This window comes from Conger conger, chromosome 10 (assembly GCF_963514075.1).
Source record: "Conger conger chromosome 10, fConCon1.1, whole genome shotgun sequence".
Taxonomy (NCBI): domain Eukaryota; kingdom Metazoa; phylum Chordata; class Actinopteri; order Anguilliformes; family Congridae; genus Conger; species Conger conger.
Genome location: NC_083769.1, coordinates 34,146,973 through 34,167,491, shown reverse-complemented (window position 1 = coordinate 34,167,491; position 20,519 = coordinate 34,146,973). Strand labels below are relative to the sequence as shown.

Sequence of the window (20,519 nt, the reverse complement as noted above, 5' to 3'; positions counted from 1 at the left end):
GGGTGTCTGTTACAGATCCCTCTTTAGCCCTCTAAACCATTTAAGAGATTGAAAGAGCTTGGGAGTGATAGAAAAGCACCAGACCTTTTTTGCTTAAAGAATCATCCCATAATGTAGCTGTCAGTTCTTTATCCCATTCAATTGTGTTCGCAACCAGATCATGCAACATAACCTCCGATCAGCAAATGAATTAAACAAGGACAGCTACCATTTGCAAAAATCATTAGAGAGTGTAATATTCTCATTGGCTCTCCTCTCAGATGTGCATAAGACCAAGCCTTCAATGCCTCCATTACTGTTGGATGCTTTCAGAAATACAGAAGTAACCAGGCAGAGACTGAACAGTGCAACTTTTTGGCAGTGTATATCTGCAGGTCCACCCTCCCTCTCCCTCTTTCTTCATCATCAGTGTGTTGTATTCTGTTACAGAGAGAAAGGCCCCATTCGCAACCAGCATACCTACAATGAAAGGCCATTGTGAGAAAGCTGTGGAAGTCTTGCTTGGACATGTGAGGACTTTATTATAAGATGGAAATGGATATGATGATTTGATTTCTGTGACCTGGATCAACTAGATATCCATATCCATTACAAGGGCCAGCACCCAGAGATATATCACTGGAGTGCTTAGTGCCAAGCAGAGTGGCAGTGGGGGAGAATTGTTTTTGGTATGACCTGGTGGGAACCACATTTTTTAAAGGGAATTTATTCAGCATTACGCCACTAATATGGAGACTGGCGACTTTTATTCAGCTTCATTTCGTTACAGTGATGGTGGAGGGTTCAGCAATTGTCCAGTTTACGGGAAGCATTGCTGCTCTGAAAGATATACGATGACTCAATCGGTCGAAAGGCAGCACGCGCCTAAGTGCCTGGGCCTCTTTAACAGGTTTCGCGCCTTGACGTATCTAATTTAACCTGGCTCCGCAATCAGTGCGCCATCGCTCGGTGATTAACAGCCGAGTAACTCTCTCAGACAATGAGAGGCTGATTACCAAGGGCAGTCATAAGTCATTACGGTGATTTACACACCGTGTCATCGGTGACAAAAAGGAAGACAAAAAAAGGTTTAATCTGTATGAAAGGGCAGGAAGTCATCAATAGTTCATCCTACACCTTATCTCAAGTGATCATCAACGCTTTTTCTGGTGATTACTCCCAAGTATTTGTACAGTCGTGTCATAAGGGAAGTGTGGAATGCCCCTCTTCTTCATTAGAACAGGACATTGGATATGGTCAGAAAGAGGTGGTTTTGTGATTATTATTTAATTTTCCGTTATCATGAACGACCAATGTAACAATACAATACATGGTAACTGTGACGCTGTAGTGCATTTGAATATATCAGCTTGTTGGGGGGCATGTAATCAGCAGAGCATTATTTCCAGCACTGACAGGCGTCCTGTATTATTAAATTGAGCTGGATGTAACGCATGAGACAAACACACATACGTTTTGAGCTGCACGTGATACAGTCTGTTCACATGGACTTTTATTACGTTGTTATTAATAGTTAATGTAAAAGCATCTATACAGTAGCAACCCATCTACATTATAGAGTGCTCCTACCAGCTAACAGCATGTCGTGCTTCAGCAGACTAAAATATGCTCATTATGAAATGTATTTTTTAAGAATATATTGACACGGTAAAAAAATGGTAGGCTATTTCTTATACGAATGTGGTTCCTTTCTGTGAAATAACCGTGGGGTTTTATTGGCGAAACGTCGCATTTGTATTCCCCAGTATTGGCTAATGTAATTTATAGTAGAAACAATGCAAAAATTACCAGTTTAAATAATACGAATACAGCTGTTATATAATTTGGTATCCATCAGACATTTTTTCCAAACAATTATTTAAAATGTGGAAAAAGTCATTAATTAGCCAGCAGATGTATGCTCTGTAGCCTAAAGATGCACGAAAATCACGTGCGCAAATCTAGGCTACAGACATAAAATGCTTCTCCTTCTATTCGCCTTTGGATTTTATAACACCAGTAATTGATGTGCTAATTCGTGTAAAATCATAGGGCTTCGTCCTCTACAAGCAATTCTGGAGCAGAGGCATCCTGATACTTATCACCCCGAAATACGTATCATCCCAGGACACTCGAGCCAGCTGAAGTCAATTGCAAATCATTACGCGTATAGAGAAGGGCAATGCAGACCCGTATGTTTTACTACACTATTTCTACACACGGCGATTACCTCCCCGTCATAAATCAAGACAGCCCTTCACACTCCGGTAGAAATCTTGTACAGATGCGGCTTGCAATAAGCGAAAATATGTCTATTCTTTTCAGAATTTTCTGTTCATTACCGTTCTGTTATCGACTGTTTTTAATGATACGGAATACAACGTGCGAATAGAACACGTTAACACTGATCCTCGTGTAAAATGCCTTCTTGCATCTCGTGCAGATACATTCCGAATGGAATAATAGCGCGACAGACAAATTTATCACAAGAAATGGTAGATGTTTAGTTTTGTATCATTTGTCAAGCTTTCATATTATTGCTATCTGTTTGATGCTAAATAAATAATAAAACACCAGGATCTTGTTCACTCATAAATACACACGGATATTATACATATGAGGCTACTAACGTATGCAATGCCAGAGATCCTCAAGGACGACAATGCACAAACACTGAATTTAAAATGTAGCAATGCTTTTGTAAATAATAGTCCTCAGTTTTACCTGTTTATGCTTGCTCCCGGTCCGGCCGCCGCTCCTCCGCCGGCTGCAGCACCATTACCGGGCTTGATGAGCTGTCCAGAGCCCGATGGTGCTGAAATGGATCCCGGAGCTCCAGCCGTAGAGACCGCGGAGCCTGGTTCCCCAGGTTGTCCACCTCCCTCTAGGCTGGCTTCGTTCCCCATTGTCCCGGGTAAGGAGACGGAGGAGGGGAAATATATTTATCAAAGCTATATTATTTTAAAATAAAAAATGCGAGAAAACTCAAAGCTGCTCCTCTTCCGCCATCATCACCTACAATATAGCAACCTGCACGGAGCACGCGCACAAACGGCCAGGAGCCAACAGAGCACGCGCGCTGACGCAGGGACACGCGCGCCTGCCTCCAGTGTTCGGCTTTCTGGCTCCTCAAAGAGCAACGATCACGCGTGCGGGGAAGGAACACGACTAAGGACGTACTCAGCTACTTCAACGGTAAATCCGCGTTTACTCACAGCTAGTAAGAATCCTGCATCAACAAATTAGTGAAACGCTTTGAGGATAAATCGAAGGCACATTTGCAGTCGTGTTAGTCAGTATTTTAAAAGCTGGTAAAAAATGTTAACAAGCATAGGCTATCAATCAACCTTTGTGTATTACTGTTAAGAAGCACCTTGGTTAGGTTACTGAAATAAAATGGCCAGTGGATTATGGGATACACTTTTGTTTCACACCTGAGCTGAAGAAGGCAGCCGATGAAGAAGTGCTGTGGTTATTGAACTTCGCCCTTCAGGGCTGTTGGTTTAAATTCCACAGAAAGGCTCCTGTTCTGTCCTTGAGAAGGATACTTTATTTGAATTCAGACAGGTATAAAGGCTTTTTTTTTTTTTTTTTTTTTACATCTTCCCTCCTCTCGTCCCATAAGAGATTTCCACTTTGCCTCTTAAATTTCAGCGCACGTTCACAGAGAAGTATCTGCACAGTCATGGGAGTCTCCCTTGAAAAATAAATGGGTCAAGTAGACCAAACCATGTTAACTATGATCATAGCAATGATAATAATATGAATATGAGTGTTATTATTATTATAATTAGTAGTAGCAGTACATTTTACATTTACATTTTTGTCATTTGGCAGACTCTTTTAATCCAAAGTGACTTACGAGTGCATAGGTTCTTCCACAAGTTAAAGCATCACATCCATAACTAGTAAAATACACATGCAGTGTTGTTCTAAACATACAGTCATCATAAGTGCAATTTTATTTTATTTATTTTTTATTTTTTTTGGGGTTAGACAAGAGGGATAGGGATGTCAGAAAGGGGGCGGGGGAAATCAGGAGGTAGGACTAAGATACAGTTTGAAAAGGTGTGTTTTTAGTCTGCATCTAAATAGGGGGAGGGATTCTGCTGTCCTGACAGTGGTAGGCAAGTCATTCCACCACTGAGGAACCAGAACGGAAAACAGGCATGGACGTGCAGCTCGACCGCCAGGTGCTCGTAGTGAGGGAACCATAAGGCGACCAGAGCTGGCAGACCGGAGTGGTCTCGCTGGGGAGTAGGGAGTGATTAAGGATTGTATATAAGCCTTAGCAGCCTGAAATGCCAACACTAGGGCCTTGAATCGGATGCGTGTGGCAATAGGAAGCCAGTGGAGGCCAATGAGGAGCGGGGTGACATGAGCCGACCTGGGCTGACTGGTGACCAGGTGGGATGCAGCATTCTGGACCAGCTGGAGGGGCTTAATGGCACAAGCTGGGAGACCGGCTAGGAGGGAGTTGCAGTAATCCAGGCGGGAAATGACAAGCGCCTGGACTAGGAGCTGGGTGGCTTTCTCCGTCAGGAGATGATGGATACAGCATATATTGTAGACGAAGAACCTGCAGGTTCTTGCAGTGGAGGATACTTGTGGAGCCATGGTGAGGCAGTTATCAAGAGTCTCCCCAAGATTCTTTGCCATATAGGAGAAGTCCTCAACAGTCAGTGAGAGGTATATCTTAGCAGGGATGTAGAGAAGCTCAGTTTTGGCAAGGTTAAGCTTCAGGTGGTGGGAAGTCATCCACACAGAGATATCAGCCAAGCAGGCAGAGATCTGTGTGGTGGCCTGGGTATCAGGGGGGAAGGAAATAAAGAGTTGCTTTGGGCCATGGGAAGAGATAACAGAACCAAGAGACATGGTGTATAGCGGGAAGAGGAGAGGACCAAGAACTGAGCCCTGTGGGACTCCAGTTTGTAGGGGGTGAGGGTCAGAGACTGAGCCCCTCCAAGTCACCTGGTAGGAACGACCAGAGAGGTAGGAGGAAAACCAAGCGAGTGCAGATCCTGTGACACCCATCCCAGACAGCGATGAGAGCAGAATCTCATGGTTGACTGTATCGAAGGCAGCCGACAGGTCGAGGAAGATGAGGACAGAGGAAAGGGATTTGGCTTTAGCAGAGTGGAGTGCCTCAGTGACCGCGAGCAGGACAGTCTCAGTGGAGTGGCCACTCTTGAAGCCGGACTGGTTGGGATCGTGGAGATTGTTGTGGAGAAGATAAGTGGACAGTTGGGAGTAGTAGTAGTAGTAGTAGTAATATGAAGAATGGCCATAATATTTTATTATTATTATTTTATTTAAGTATATATTATTATTATCTGTGCAGGATGGGGTTCAATTTTACTGAATCATATTTGGACACAGCTCCCTTTCATTTCACAGACTAAAAGACAGATATGTCTGCGGTTCATATGAGCTGAAGTGGGGGGTCCCTCTGGTTCATGAAGAGATCAAACTGAGGCCTATCTTGGATTAAACATGTGCAGTGCATGATGCCCCAGTATCCAAGCACTCTTTGATGATGCAATATACAGGCTATAGCAACAGGGAAAACACTCTGTGAAGATGCCAAGTTTTTTGTATTCCAAGGTTGAAAAATAATAAGATATCATTTCGATTCAACTGCCAGAAGTTTGGGAAACCCCTTCAGGAAAACATACTCTGAAATCTAAATAGCAGCATTTTATCAAATCATGAATGGATATCCATCACCATTCTTCAGTTGTCACATACATAAACTCTGAAATCTCAGTGATTCACATTATACAGCAGTACACTTAGAAGATTAAACTGAAGCCTCTGCCAAAGAACTGCCCAGCCCCAGGGATGGGGATACAGAGGTCCTATTGGCCAGATTGAATTGACTGACACATGGTAAGCAAGCTTTGCTCAGCACTTCAGAAATCTTTCCACTGCCTATTTGCCAAAAATAAATGAAGCCTGAAATGAATCTTTCACATAATGACACAGCAATTTAATAAATACCATTTTAGAATTGCAATTTACTAATTAATTCCCATTAGACATGAACAAACTTCGACTGTTAACTGAAGTACAATGGTTGACAGAGAACATTAAAGAAAATCCAAATCAATGGGCATTCCTGGTTGAACCTTCAAGTCAGACATCATCAGTTTACTGATCACTATATTGGTCACTATAGTGGTCAGGGCCTTATATTTACATGGTAGCTAGCCTGCTGGCGCTTTGGGCAGTTGAGTCCAGTCCTCAGGCTCTTCTTTCAAACCCTTCTCCCCACCCTGCATTCACAAGCTGTGCTTTGCTTCATTCTCCTAAATTGGACTGTCTCCCACTGTCTGTCCTCTCCCATTAGGTGGAGAGATAAGACCGCTCGCTGTCCACTCACCAGACTGACGCCCAGGGGGAATTTCAAGGACAGGTGGGGTAACGAAGTCGGAATCCAAGTGCATTATTCTGCAGTTTAAAAAAAGCCCTTCCCTTGCTCCCAGGTAATAGCATTTTCAACAGCATCAAAGTGAAGCAGTCGTACAAGACCATCTCTGACAAGCACAGCACAGGAAGTTATCTCCGATGTTTGTGATGCACTACAGACACCAGAGAGCACAGCCAATGCTAAGCACAGGCAGACAGCAGGGGGACATCAATCTGAAATATATTAGCTAGAACAAATCAAGGCCTATTAAGAACAAGCTTTAGTCAGTTATCTGGCAAAGTATGCATACATTTCAATTTTTGTTTTCAAATGGAAGTTTGCCAGCTGTACCGTTTACCCAGAAAGGGAGAGGAAATGAACATAAGCGTTCAGTTCTGAGACATGACATGGAGGTGGGGCTCAATCAGCACGTATTGCGATATTACGTCGCGGGTGCGACAGGGATCGCACATATTTTGGGGAAATCCATGATACACCTGTCTCAGACTACACAAGGTTTACTCCTCTCAATGCTAAGGATAAACCAAGTGTTTCACACAGCACACATCAATGGACATGCTATGGTGAATGAAGGGCTTGGTGTTGGAATTGTGAATGAGAATTGCGCCAGAAGATACAACAGTAAACATTGCCATCTAGTGGAAAACTGTCAGAGCTGAATCATCTCCAGAGGAATAATGACACACAGGGCCAGTCAGACACATTAAGCTTAGTCCTGGACAAAATGGGATTTTTTACAGAGAATTTCCATTCGATATTTACTTTAGTCTAGGACTAGGCTCAATCTATGTCTGTGAAAATGGCCCATAGTAAGATGTATTAAGTCAACTCAACTAGAAAGTTGGAGAAATACAAAAACATTTTTAATGTGCATTTTTATCTACCCAGTCTCATTCCTTGTTTAATAAATGTTAATAATAATATTTTTTTTAAATTGCAGATTCATTCATTGTATGGAATGTCATGACAAAAGGCAAAGCATTTTTGGGGCTGAAGCATTTATAGGAAACCTTAGAAGTAATATACTTTTCTTTCTCCCCCAACCCAGGACTCTAATAATGCTCTAATAATAACTTTTGAAATTGATATGTAAAGCATCCAACACAGCTGCTGCTTTAGTCCACTAGCCAAATTAATAAAGCCCAATGCTATTCTTACATGAGCACAGTTCTGTTTGTTTTTTTTAGCAGAAACGAGATGGAAAAAAAACAGTACACAGAAACCTGACTGTCAGTCTGCAGTATTCAACAGAATGGTCATTTATTTAATTTCAATGAAAACAAAGCATTCAAGTGTATCTGCATGGTATGTATATTATTACATTTTTAGTCCTGCAAAAATTAGACTAACACAGACAAAGAGATATGTACACAAACAAACACGAACACATGATCCAGTCAGGTGACAAAAAATTAAAGCTGAGAGAGTCACCTCAGAGTTTACGACCTTTCAACAAAGGGGAGTACGAGAAACGAGTGCAAATCGGTGTTTGAATTTGATGGATTATGGAAATGAATAAAGGAGGAGGGGACCATCTGGCTAGCACGGCCATGCATACATGTACAGATGTAACTGAACCAATACCTCAATAACATGGTGATACAAAAGCTGGGCTTAAAAAGAACTTTTCAGGAATGACTAACCATTAAAAATGCTGACTTGCTAAACCACTCCAATGCTCTATATTGGCACTGAGGTTAATGAAACACATTCCACACTCCACAGTCACTCGTGAGACCTCACTACGCACGTTAGGTTTCAGTGGGTGGGTGAGTGCTTTTTGGTAAACGGGGATAGACTGGTGGCAGTGACGGGGATATAGTCACGTGTACTGGTCAGTAAAATCTCTTTTCTAAAAAGGAAAGCGTGTCGGGAGTGGGGATGAACAGGGCCATGATCTCTCCGTGTTCCCGCGGGGCGTCCCGGTCACTGCCTCTTGGCCTTGTACGGTCGCGAGCGTTTCCTGCGGTCGGGTTTCCTCTGCTTGTGCAGCCGGCCGATGCTCACGCCCTGCCGACGACGCACCGAGATGTTCTGCTCCACCAGGCTGGCCAGCATCCCTGAGCGTGGGAGAGAGGGATCATGGGAAGGGATGTCACAGACGGCAAGGAGCGAAGGCGGGAAAGGAGAATGACAGAAGGGAGAGATGCGAGGAAGATATTGGGGAAGATGGGAAAAGTTTGGAAGAAATCAAGAGGGCAGGAGATTATGATAGCATTGGAAAATTGAGAGGGATAAGATGGGGTGGGCAGAGAAGCAGAATAGAAATAATGGAGAGGAGGAAGGAGGGAAAGTAATTATGGGAAGGCAAGGAACAGAAGAAAATGGTTGAATGGAAGACATTAACAAAGAAAGAAAGTAAGAAAGGGGGTAGAGAAATTAAGAAATACAGAAGTCAAAAATTCTGAACCTAGTCCCAAGTTCATTCAGACTGAGCACATGACCTGGTATAGCGTGCAAATTACATGTTAATAGTGCATATCCTGTAGCTACAATTCCATACAAACAAAACCTGCAAAACAACTAAACACCTGCACATCTGCATTTATTTTTAAGTTTGTCCTAAAACAGTATTAGAGCTGGGATGACATCAGTTCCACTCAGTGACACGCCGATTCATACACAGGAGTAAGGCGAGATAAGGAATGGATTTTTTAAAATGTGGGAGCGCAGACTTTCAAAGAAATCAATTTTTAATCTGAGTGCTGAAGATTCGCTCTGATATCACATTTATGACTTCATCAGCCGCAGGGAACCACAAAACAGCCTGGAGAGACTCTCTGAAACTATGCCCCAACTTTGCAATTAAGGCACGCGAGGCAGAGGGAAATTGCTGAAAGAGGCTTGCTTATATGACATCAGTGTTAGAGTACATCTTCCTCTGTGGTAGCGGGCTAAGTGGGAGACTGCAGCAGCAGAATGCAAGAGAGACTCTTACCTTCCTGAGACAGCATGGTTATGAAGGTGCAGATAAACTCATCGTAGTTATGGGTCCTCCTCTGATCGTCAATCTGGAAGAACAAAGGAGGAGATTAAATGTACCTTTACCCACAATCCCCTTCAGAGGATGCGTAATGAGCTGCCAGCTGTTGCTCACAGATACCTCCGCTACGATTTCACAGCCTGTAGGAAATCAGTTCTCACTAAAGCTTTTTGTTTCAACCATTTCATGTGTAAGCAGGGAGGAATATTTGAGAGTAAAATGCTTTCAGATTGAACAGCTGAAAAATTAACACAATGTCACACTGTAACATCGGGTGACATGGATTTTTTCTTATAATTTGAATAATTGTTGAAAGGCCAACAAGTCTATGGTTCAGTTTAGCTTCCTCGTTAATTAAAGAACAGTTTTAAGTGTTGAAATGGCCTACATTCCACACATTATCAGTAATGGCCCTCTAAACGTACCTTGTACTTCTTCCTTTTCTCCACCTCCTCCTTGAGACACACTTCATAGTTGGCAATGTCTGCCTCTACACACTTCAACAGTGCCAGCAGTTCCTGCTCGAGAACAAATGATCAATGTCAATATATGGCATCACTATATTCAGTTTATATGTTCACTCTAAGATAGCTGGAGAGAGGCGCTCCACTATTTAATTTTATATATTTAGCTCACATCTTATAAATGTAAAACTTTCATTAATTTTTTATTTTTTTAAACATAAAGTACATACACATTTGTCATTACTGGCAGTGTTTGAATTAAAATAGGTCTAATATGACTGCAAAGATGAGTTGCTACAAAAATTCTAATGCAAAAGCATTTTGCAGGGAGCTTCATTGATTTATAAATGAATGATCACAAGGGAATTTAATTCAATATTAACATACAGTGTAACCAGTTTATCAAGGAAGCCTCTTGTGCTTTGAAAAACAGAAAGCTGATGTTATTGAATTTAATTAGATTTCCTTCTCGCAGAACATTTCTAGCACCAGAAAAAGGATTTGTAAACAAACAGACAGACACTTTGACCACCTTGAATTTTAAATCCTTACTGGCAATCTTAGCATGTTTATATTTGCCTAGGGGCCTGTATCACGAAGTAGGGTTGCCAAGTTAGCTAGATAATTACACAGAGTAAAACCAGGAACATGTCTTTTCACTTCAGGCAGCGGGTGGTGCTGGTGGTGTTGGTAAAGAGTGAGGAGGTGCAGGAGGCGCAGAGGGAGGTGTGGGGTCGGTATGTGAGGGTCACTTGCCTTAGGGGAGTACTTTTCTCCAGTGGGTTTGGAGCTGTGCTCCTCCTTGCTAGGCTTGGCCCCGGCGCTTTCTTTGCTCTCCTCCACCTTGACCTCCACAGCGCTCTGCTCCTTCCCCCCCTCCTTTCTCCCCTCCTCTGCTGGGGCGGCCTTCCTGCCGTCTGAGTGGGAGTCCCCTAGAGGAACCGGCAAGAAGACATTCACTCACGGAGCATCGCCCATAAACCCGCTCTTCCATAGCATGCTCTGAAGAAGAGGGCCCTATTACCATGATTACAACCTTGCCTTCATTTCCTCGGCAACTAAGACACTCAGATCAGCAGGACCTCTCAGCCAGGTGATCCCAAACCTTCTCATCTGAAGCCCCCACTCAAAAATATCCACTCAGTGGCTGAGGACCCCCTACCTCCACACAATAGTAATAGAGCATTCAACACTCACTAGAGTCTGAAATACAGTGGCTATTTAACAAGACATGGAATCCTGCAAAGAACTGCTACACATTTAAAGCCGGAAATTTGTAATATTGTTACAATTCAATTATATTACAGATTGAATAAAAGACACGTAGCTATTAAATCCAAAAATAAACAGATCTGATAGGAATATTAGCATGATTGAAGATATCATCATTAATCTATAAACCAGACCAAGCTTTATCTAAAATTCTAAAAGATGGCATACATGGAACAAGGAAACGGACACAAAATATTCTCAAGGCAATATATCTTTTCAGTTTGGCCAACAATCCCCTGGGGCTCCTTTACAGTCCCGTGGGGGAGCTCAGACTGGGAAGCCAGAGCAGAAGGCAGACATTAGTAAGAGGTATCATCCTCCAGCTTTTTTCTGTGACGTGTGCTGAAGAGAAGCTACAGACTCAAGAGGGCATCTCTTCTGTTCAAAACAAAACCCCTTCACATCATTTTATCCCCCCATTTTGTACTTCATTTTTTGTTGTTAAGCCTGTCTTAACAAGACTGACCACTAACTGATGCCTTGTTTCACAGGCACTTGAGGGAAAAGGCAACTATGTGCTAACTGAGCTCATCTATGCTAGTCTGCACTAACCAGGCTGCGCTCATCTATGCTAGCCTGCACTAACCAGGCTGTGCTTATCTACGCTAGCCTGCACTAACCAGGCTGTGCTTATCTACGCTAGCCTGCACTAACCAGGCTGTGCTCATCTCTGCTAGCCTGCGCTAACCAGGCTGTGCTTATCTACGCTAGCCTGAGCTAATCAGGCTGTGCTTATCTACGCTAGCCTGCGCTAACCAGGCTGCGCTCACCTACGCTAGCCTGTTCTAAGCGTACTGCGCGCACCAGTGCTAGCCTGCGCTAACGCGGCCGGGTCTACCTGTGCTGGGCAGTGCGTAGATGACCCCGTCCCCCTGCAGGTGCAGCAGGGCAGAGCTGACGGCCGGCCCCAGGTCACGCACGGCCCTGTGGTAGCGCTGGCAGTCGCGGCCCTCCTCCTCCCCGAACAGCACCTTGGACAGGTGGGAGGTGACGGGGCTGGAGGGCCGCGTGGCGCTGGCCGAGCGGATGGGCGAGCGCAGCGGGGAGTTGAAGGCGCTGCCGATCTCAGAGGCCGTGTCCGTGCTCTCGTTGCTGGGCGTGGGCGAGGGCTGGGAGGGGGCCGTGATGCAGATCCCCCCGGTGCGGCCCTCCGTGCGCACAGACAGCGGGATGCAGAGGTCCCTCTTCTGGGTCTCCTTCAGCTTCTCGGCCAGAGCCGTGATGGAGCCAGGCTGCAGGAGAGAGAGCTGTGCCTCTTTGCCACCTACCCCCTCCGTCTTCAGGCCCATCTTACTCTTAAACCTGCACACAGAAACAAACTTATATTCAGTCAATATGCACTTTTAGGAATAGCACTTAGCATTCTCTGAGACCCCTACAGAAAAACTCCATTGCCTCCAATTACCAGTAGTGATTGCTACACCAGAATGATCATTTTCAGTTCAGAACATTCTAATCATACACCTACGGAAGCAAGCAGCCATTAATGACACCTTAAGCATGCTTGCCTTACTGCTTCCCCTCTATCAGTAGAGGGGCAGCAGAGGTGAGGAACAACCAAAAATAACCCTGACCTGACAGGTGTTTCTGTCCTCATACAGTCCTCCTCCTCTTCATCCTCATAGTCATCCTCGTCATCAGAGTATGGAGGGTGTGGCGGTCCTGGTGGCCTGGTGCGACCCACCCCTGCTGCCAGGTCCTCCTCTTCCTGCACGGAAAAACAGATGTCAGGGAACTGTCATACATCTCAAACCTGTGAAAAATCACACTGACTGAATTTAACCACAAAGTATTACTGTACTTTCCTAATAACACAAGAACTTGGAAAACAATACATATACATAAATATATACATAAATCACCACATGGGGACACATTAGCAGAAGAAAAGAAAAAAAAAAAGATTGTAGCTACTGTCCTGTGGGAAAAAATTATTGACTTTGCAAGAATGCATAATCCCCCTCACAAGGCAGCTGTGACAGGGGTACAGACCTGCATGGGGGACTTGGCGTAGTTATGGTTGTCCAGGAAAGCAGGCAAGCGCTGGACGATGGGGTTGGGGGTGACGGTGGGGGCATTTCCAGGGAGGCCGCTCCCCAGGGGGGCTGCCTGCTTCCCCTGACCTTTGGCTCTGCTGGACGGGCTGGCGCTGGACTGGGGCTGGCTCTGGAGGCTGGAGCTGTCTGTGGAGTCTGGAGTCAGGACAGAGAGACAGCTGTCCACACTGTACACCACTGCTCACATGGAACAGGGACCCACAGGGGAATCCCTACAGTTTCTCACCAAAGACAACCCGGGGTAATCCGAGGGGGGTGTTAACAGGGCATTGCTGTGAAAGAGGCTGAACCCAGGGCTGGGATAGTGAGCGTTTTTTTTTGCATTCATTCCTTTTTTCAGGGTGCACTTTGTATTCACTATACACAGTTCCGTATTTTGAAACATGTGGGTGGTAAAACAAGCATGGGGAGACCTCAGCTTCTCTGCCATTTTGGAAATCCACGTACTACAAGAAATAAATGTCAGTGTCCTTTTGCATCGTAGTTTCTCATTCCAAAATAAGAAACGTTGATAGAATGTCCATTATTTACTTAGAATTTCTCTGGAGGAATTATCACTGCTATCCGTTTCGGCGTCGTACACTTCTACAAAAGTACTTGTACAGAGAAATGCTATTATCTACATTTCATATGGGCTCTCTTGAACTCGATGAGCCCAAGTACAAGCGTCTCTTGACCAGTATTGGCAATGCAGTTGCACAGAAAATACTTTACCCCCATCTGTGTGTAAGAAAATTCTGTATAACTTCAGCTCATCAAAGAACCATCTACGGACATGTTATTGAAGTGACGACTAAAAATCATGTTAGCTAGTGACGTTACGTTTCCGACGGTGTATAGTTTGTTAGGCCTGTATAAACAACACAGGCTTTTTTCACCCGGGTAACGAAACTGCAGCATTTTCAACACGGTTTTTGGTTTTGCGCTTCGCCAACAGCAGTCCTTGAGATTTAATATAAAAAATGTTGACATGGCATATGGCATTCCCTGACAGGAGGAATAAGGCTGGCCAGAGGGGGGGGGAAACACACACCTGTCTGTGGGGTGTCCTCAGACGCCCCCGCGGCTGCAGGGTCAGCGTCTGCGTCCTCCTGTTTCAGCGCGGGAGAGGTGTCCTCGGGCGAAGACGTCTCCTGAGGCTTGTTGCCCTGGACCAGCTCCGGCTGGGTCATCCGGATCAGCTGAGGACACAAGAGAGCAGCCTGTAAGACCAGCACCGTTCTCCTGATCCAGCACCGCTGATCAGAGCAGCCTGGGCACCGTTCTTCCATGCTCTCCAGTCTAATCATGCCACGCATAATTACTGTACCATCCGGGTTATAATTACACCATAAGAATGTCAAAAGGGTGAGAGATGTAGTTCTGCAGAAAAGAAGATTAAGTACATAATGGGAGATCACAATAGTTCCCAAGCTTATACTTTACTAATAAATGATAAAGATCTTTTTATTTTTTTAATTATTTGATGAACTGTCATCACTATTTCTTGGGCAAAACAGAGACAGGCAAGCTGTGAACATTTAACTTTCTAAATTACTGCTAGTTTAATATCTGAACAGTTACCATCTCAACCGATAGGCCAGTGGAGGATGGGCAGGCCAGCGGAGGATAGGCAGCCCCCTATAGCCAGGTTCCTCTCAAGATTTCTTCCCATCGGGAGTTTTTTTTTCTTGCCACTGTTTGATTGTTTTTCTCCTACTCAGGAGTCATTTAAATCATATGCTATTTGGGGGCTTCGGGCTGATATTTCTCATTTTTATTCCCTTTTTATACCATGTAAAGCATCTTTGGGACAGTCTGCTGTGAAAAGCGCTATACAAATAAACTTCAATTGAATTGAAAGCTAAACTTCAGGAAATACACAAAAGTCTGCTACACTTTGCATTCACAAGCTATTCATCCGACTGATGCAACGTCATTCACAAACCCCACTCCTCTAATACCCTGCCGGTAACCAGGCCAGCACTAGATTTCTAACATCTGAAATATTAAACACCTGCACTAAGAGAAACAGCTTATCTAAATTACGCTACCCTGAGAGTCATACACATATGAAGCTAGTGGGAACTACACTGCCCAACTGCAAAAAAATTACAATCAACCAGAGCCAACTTGTAATTTCAACACCCACAGCAGCAACTTTGCACATAAAGGTATACTTGCAGAGGAATTGCCCTACTTCTGTACAGTCAAGGGAGCAGAAATGATCTGCCAGAATCATTTTGCAGAGAATTAAACTTCCAGGCCTTATGCCCCTCGTCCAGGAAGGGCTGCTAATGTTTCCTACCTGCTGAAGCCCCTCCAGCACAGTCTGTCTGTTCCTTTTCAAGATCTCAAGTTTTGCCTCATATTTCATCCTCCGGTCAGGAACCACAGCCATCAGGTTAAAGCGAATGTCATGGTAAGGCTCACTGCAGTAAAAGACACACACAACCCAGAACACGGTTAAATCTCTTCTAAACATATTGGGCAATTTAACACACCGGGTTTAATTCACGATTAACCTGGAAATTAATATAGAATTAACTCAATTCTAGATCGAAAGTATAATTGGTACAGTGGTAATCACAACACTATTACAGAGGATAACCAACAGAAGTACACTGTACAACTGAAAAATAATAATTGCATGATAAATACAGGAAATAGAAACACACTTCACAAGTACAAGTGTTATTAAGTAAGATACTGCACATATCATATATCCTACTTTGTTATTAGTAAAGTATACATGTTTTGGAAGCCCTCATCTTCCATAAGCTTACGCGACCTTAAGGTGATGTTTCCCGAGTTCCATATAGCTTTTTTAATTTATCTGAAATTATCCCTTATGTCACTCCATACGTCTGTATTCCTGTAATGTTCTATTGGGTTCTTTATTGAGAATATAATTATTTTTAAAAAGAGTGATTATGATTGAACATGGTCTTCATGCATTCTCTTCATTGAAGCAAGCAATGTGGAATATGAAAGAGCATTCTGGAATTTTCTGTCGAGGGTGATACCCTGTGGAGTTCCCGGGGCCTTACCCAGCTGTAGCCAGTCCTATCCTCTCCATGATGACCCGGCGAGCTTTATCTGTCCACTCCTCCTCTTCACCCCAGGGGCCTGAGAGACAGGCAGAGAGAACATTCTGGAGTTACTGCCAGCACAGAATTACTAGACTGATAGCTGCTACATTGCATCTGACGCGTGTTCAAGACAGCAAATGTTAGTCAGCATATTCAAACTTTTTTATGTTCGTCGCTAACGTTAGCTAACAGTTTGAGAAGGTGCACAGCGTCTTCCCCTGGTAGAGGAAAACCTGGGTTAATTTCAGAAATCAACAGTTGCATATATGTGGATACAGAGCTACGAAGACATTTAAAAGTCCAAAGGCTTGCCCCTTTCTGTCACACTCCATCTCCCTCCCCATTACAGAGAGCCCCTCACCATGGTCTATGGGGTAGGCCTTGAGCCCATCCAGCTCAAAGAGGCGGTCCTTGACAGGCACATAGCTGACGAAGTGAAAGGCCTCCATGGTCCTCACTGCGCTAATGCCATTCTGCTTCTCTGGCAGGTGTCTGGGCTCAGGTCTTCATGGAAATCAAGGTCAAAAAGTCAAACGTTGCCCCCCCCCTTCACAGCCAGTGCACCTTACAGGTCTCAGTTCTCACATGTTCTATTGTTCATTCTTTTCTCAAGAAAAGCATGCCACTATTGTAATGTGCACAACATATATCCTGTCATAACAACTCGGTGAATTATTACACAGGATAAGATCTAACCTATCTATCCTAACTGATTAATAGTAATAACTATACAATGCAATCAAAACTGCATTGAAGTTCTACGGTTCTATTTTGAAAAGGCAAAATTTAGCGAAACAAGCTGCCCTACCTGGCATGGCTGTTGTGAGCTTTGGCAAGCTCTGGTGCATTTCCAATGGCATAACCTTTACTCTGAAACACAATTTAAAAACTCACTTTCCCATGGTGCAATACTGAAACAGTCACAAAGCATAGGAGATCCAACATACAACAACTTTTAAGCACAAAGAAAACACAACACATAAATTCAAGCTTCATACCCAAATTCAAGCTTCATACCCGAATCATACCCAAGTACACCACCACACAAAATCAGTGAAGCCCTACTCACTCTTACCTGGAATTGGAGGAAAATAATTAGAGGCTAATGCTTTGTACAAACGTTCACAATATGTGAAACAGTAGGTGACTATACAGTAGGATACATATACAAAGGCACATGCCATCCTGCCTTCACAGAGTGCAAATAAATGTACACTTTTGAACATTGTTGTAATATTGTGCCTCTACAATAGGAAGATGCAAGCTGTTAAATAAGTGAAGTCTGCATTGTGCTCAAGCATATGGCAGCTGAATGCAGGTCTGTTCTTACCTCCGGGCTGAAACCTTTGGTAAACTCCTTTATACGGCTGAGTGTTGCTCCAAGCTCTACCCCACTGCAGTTTAGAAGTACACTAAGAAGGGCGTGGGTGGCACATGAGTTTGGGATAAGCTGCACATGTGAGAGACAAGAAAATAAATGAGTGTCATGTAGCAAACACACATTTCCTATGAGCAAAGTGGTTCACAGCAGTTATTCAAAATCTAAATTAAACTGTGCTGCAGCTTGAGATCATTGCCATGCATTTAAGAAAGCTCATCACCTGAACAAAACAAATCAAACTTAATCTTTCTATCTTCACATCTATCAGAACCGCACCTGATGGGCAAAGAACATGTCATTCACAATCTCATCGTCAATGACTGATGTTTCATCCACCAGGGTCGACACCTTCCTTCTGGACCGCCGTTCTTCAATCCACTTGAATAGGAAAATGAATCCATAGACGGGGCTGCAAAAGTAGGGTGCACATGTTTTTGTTTTTTTCCTCCCTAGTCACCAATTGTGTTTTAAAACAATACATGAATAATTGATCAATCATGATCAACACAGGTTATGCATACCTTTGGCATTTACTCTGCAGATCATAAATCTCTTCAACCTGGACTCCTTTAATACCTATAAACGTAGAAACACGTTTTGTAATCTGCATGAAAAGAGCAAATAGTAGGACATATACCCCAGTTTGCTAGCATATTTTCAACTCACCAAAATCCTCCACCAGCAGCGTGAAGAGTCCTAAAACAAAAAGCAGGGCCGGATAACTAACATTTCAACAAGATGGTTTAATCATAATCATAGTTAGTTCATGAAAGTCATTGTGGAACATGCGTAAGTTAACCAACGCAATTCAAAATAAAGCAACAAGAAAGTATGTTGCTAGCTACATGGCAGGCTACCAAGTTAACGGATACCTAATTAATTAGTGTTTGTATTCAGTTCCTGTCCACATAACATGTTACGTTTCAAAATGAGTTTCATAAGACGTGGCGCTTGTTAACGTTACCGCTACAGTGTTCATTCTAAGCCGAGATGTGACGCTAAACAATACATACAACAACTGCAGTTAAAGCAGCCTGTTAGCCTCCGCAAGATAACAAGCAAACTCGCACAGCACAAAACCATAGTGTAACGGTTCATTAAGACTTGCTACACATAATCCCTGGGTAGCTGATGAAATATCTGAAATATATTAGCATAGCATTTTATTCAGGAATCGCCTCAATAACGTGAGTTTAGCTCCAGTCAGCTAGCTAGCTGCTAGCTTGCTACCAACCTACCTGGATCACTTTCGAGTTCCAGCCACCCTTTATTCATGTTTTATTTTTTCCGAGTCCTTTGACTCTTAACTACTTCGCCAGTCCATATCGCCAGGATGTTAATAATTATACTGGTGTCATAAGGCAGAAGTATTTCAATTACAGAGAGCTAGCTAAATTCTGAACACAAAAGCAACCTCAATTGAATAACTCCAAATTGCGTCACTACTATGCGACTACACAACAACATCAAAGGCGTCAAAGACCGTAAACGTTTACGGTGCAGACGTGAGGACATATTGGTAAGGTCAGTGACAGATTTTATTTTTCAGAAGCAGTGCAGTCTACTTATTCCTCCAGCAGATGTCGCAAACTTAAAATGAATAAATAACTAAATAGCTTGCGGGGACATAATAAACCCTTCCTTTTTTTGCTAATGAACAGAGACATTAGATGAACAATAAAAGCATAAAAATACATAGATTGAGGCATGCATTCAACTCCTAATACAGGACTATTGGCCAAGTTCTTATACAGGCTTACTAGATAAGAGTATAGTCGACTGTATTATGTAATAAGCAACATCTATATTTTATTTTTAAACTATTGACATCTCGTTTCTCCTCCTGCAAGCACTTAAATGTACAATGTAATGGCAGAACACTCTTGAACACATGTAGCTTCTGAATAGGCTGTAATTGCTTGTAGAAGATATGGTATAATCAAGTTTTATTCAATATTCAAAATTGTATCAAGCACATTTTGTTGCTAAATTCTATTAATAGTAAATTAATCAAAATTACAAGCATGCCCTAATCTGTCTCAACGTTATCAATGGAAATTGACAATTATTTGCTGCACATTGATTAGATTCAAAAATGGAAACACAGACAACATCTATGGAAGGTGATGTTTTGCTGATTATTTCCTGATTAAAGCCCTGCAAGCAATAAGGATTGCATGTCAGAAAAGGCTGGGGTAATAAAAACCTTGTTTTTCCAGAAATGTTCCATCGCTATATTAAAACTACAAAAAATTGGAGATGGTTTCATTTTGCATCAAGATACATTTGCTTGGATGACTACTCTAATGTTTGACACATTACACAGTACAGAGACAATGCAAATGTGTTTTTTGATCCTGTTTGACACTCCCATCAGTCAGTCCAAATACTTCTTCCATCATTTACCAGCTGTCCATGTACAACCTTGTCACATTGAGTACAGAAAATTGGCCTGCTGGATTGGAGACTTGAACCAATTAAATCTAGGCGGATTACATCACACATATATATATCCATGACAGAATATGTCCTGCTTCAGTCCTCATCTTTCAGGCCACAGCATGAATTATGACGGGCTAGCCATTGCAATGTTAAATTGCAATGCTGATGGTGATCTAGTAAGAATAACTTTCTGCAGCTGTTCCACAGCACATCAGTAACTGGAGCATTTGTGTGATAGCTTTTACTCTGCATTTTTGTTTTTTGCAGTGAAATCTGAGCAAACCACAAAAGCATGTAGTGGTAAAATCTATCTCTTGAAAACACTCTTGAAAATACACTGTAATGTATTCCTACTTATGGGATTATCATTGCTTTGAGGAAGGGATACTGTCTACATTAGTTAATACTTCTGGATGAAATGCAGATTGATCCCCAAAACG

The 20,519-nt window shown here is 43.0% G+C and overlaps 2 protein-coding genes across 2 annotated transcripts in view; both read right to left on the bottom strand.

Annotated features, from left to right (window-relative positions):
• Positions 1-2,885, bottom strand: part of bsna (bassoon presynaptic cytomatrix protein a) — a 116,004-nt gene extending 113,119 nt beyond the window's left edge. The window contains exon 1 of the mRNA XM_061258193.1: positions 2,704-2,885. Coding sequence (XP_061114177.1) covers positions 2,704-2,885 — 182 coding nt within the window. The remainder of the gene's footprint in view (positions 1-2,703) is intronic.
• A 4,752-nt stretch (positions 2,886-7,637) lies between these two features.
• Positions 7,638-19,089, bottom strand: bap1 (BRCA1 associated protein-1 (ubiquitin carboxy-terminal hydrolase)). Its single transcript, XM_061257709.1, has 17 exons — positions 18,876-19,089; positions 18,304-18,333; positions 18,159-18,213; positions 17,914-18,046; positions 17,587-17,706; positions 17,065-17,126; positions 16,618-16,760; positions 16,215-16,293; positions 15,473-15,596; positions 14,219-14,366; positions 13,121-13,320; positions 12,703-12,836; positions 11,967-12,430; positions 10,613-10,788; positions 9,818-9,910; positions 9,348-9,420; positions 7,638-8,469 (listed from the first exon to the last, which is right to left on the bottom strand). Exons 1-17 carry the CDS (start codon positions 18,910-18,912, stop codon positions 8,336-8,338), a joined length of 2,205 nt encoding a protein of 734 aa, XP_061113693.1. The 5' UTR covers positions 18,913-19,089; the 3' UTR covers positions 7,638-8,335.
• Between the last annotated feature and the right edge of the window lie 1,430 nt (positions 19,090-20,519).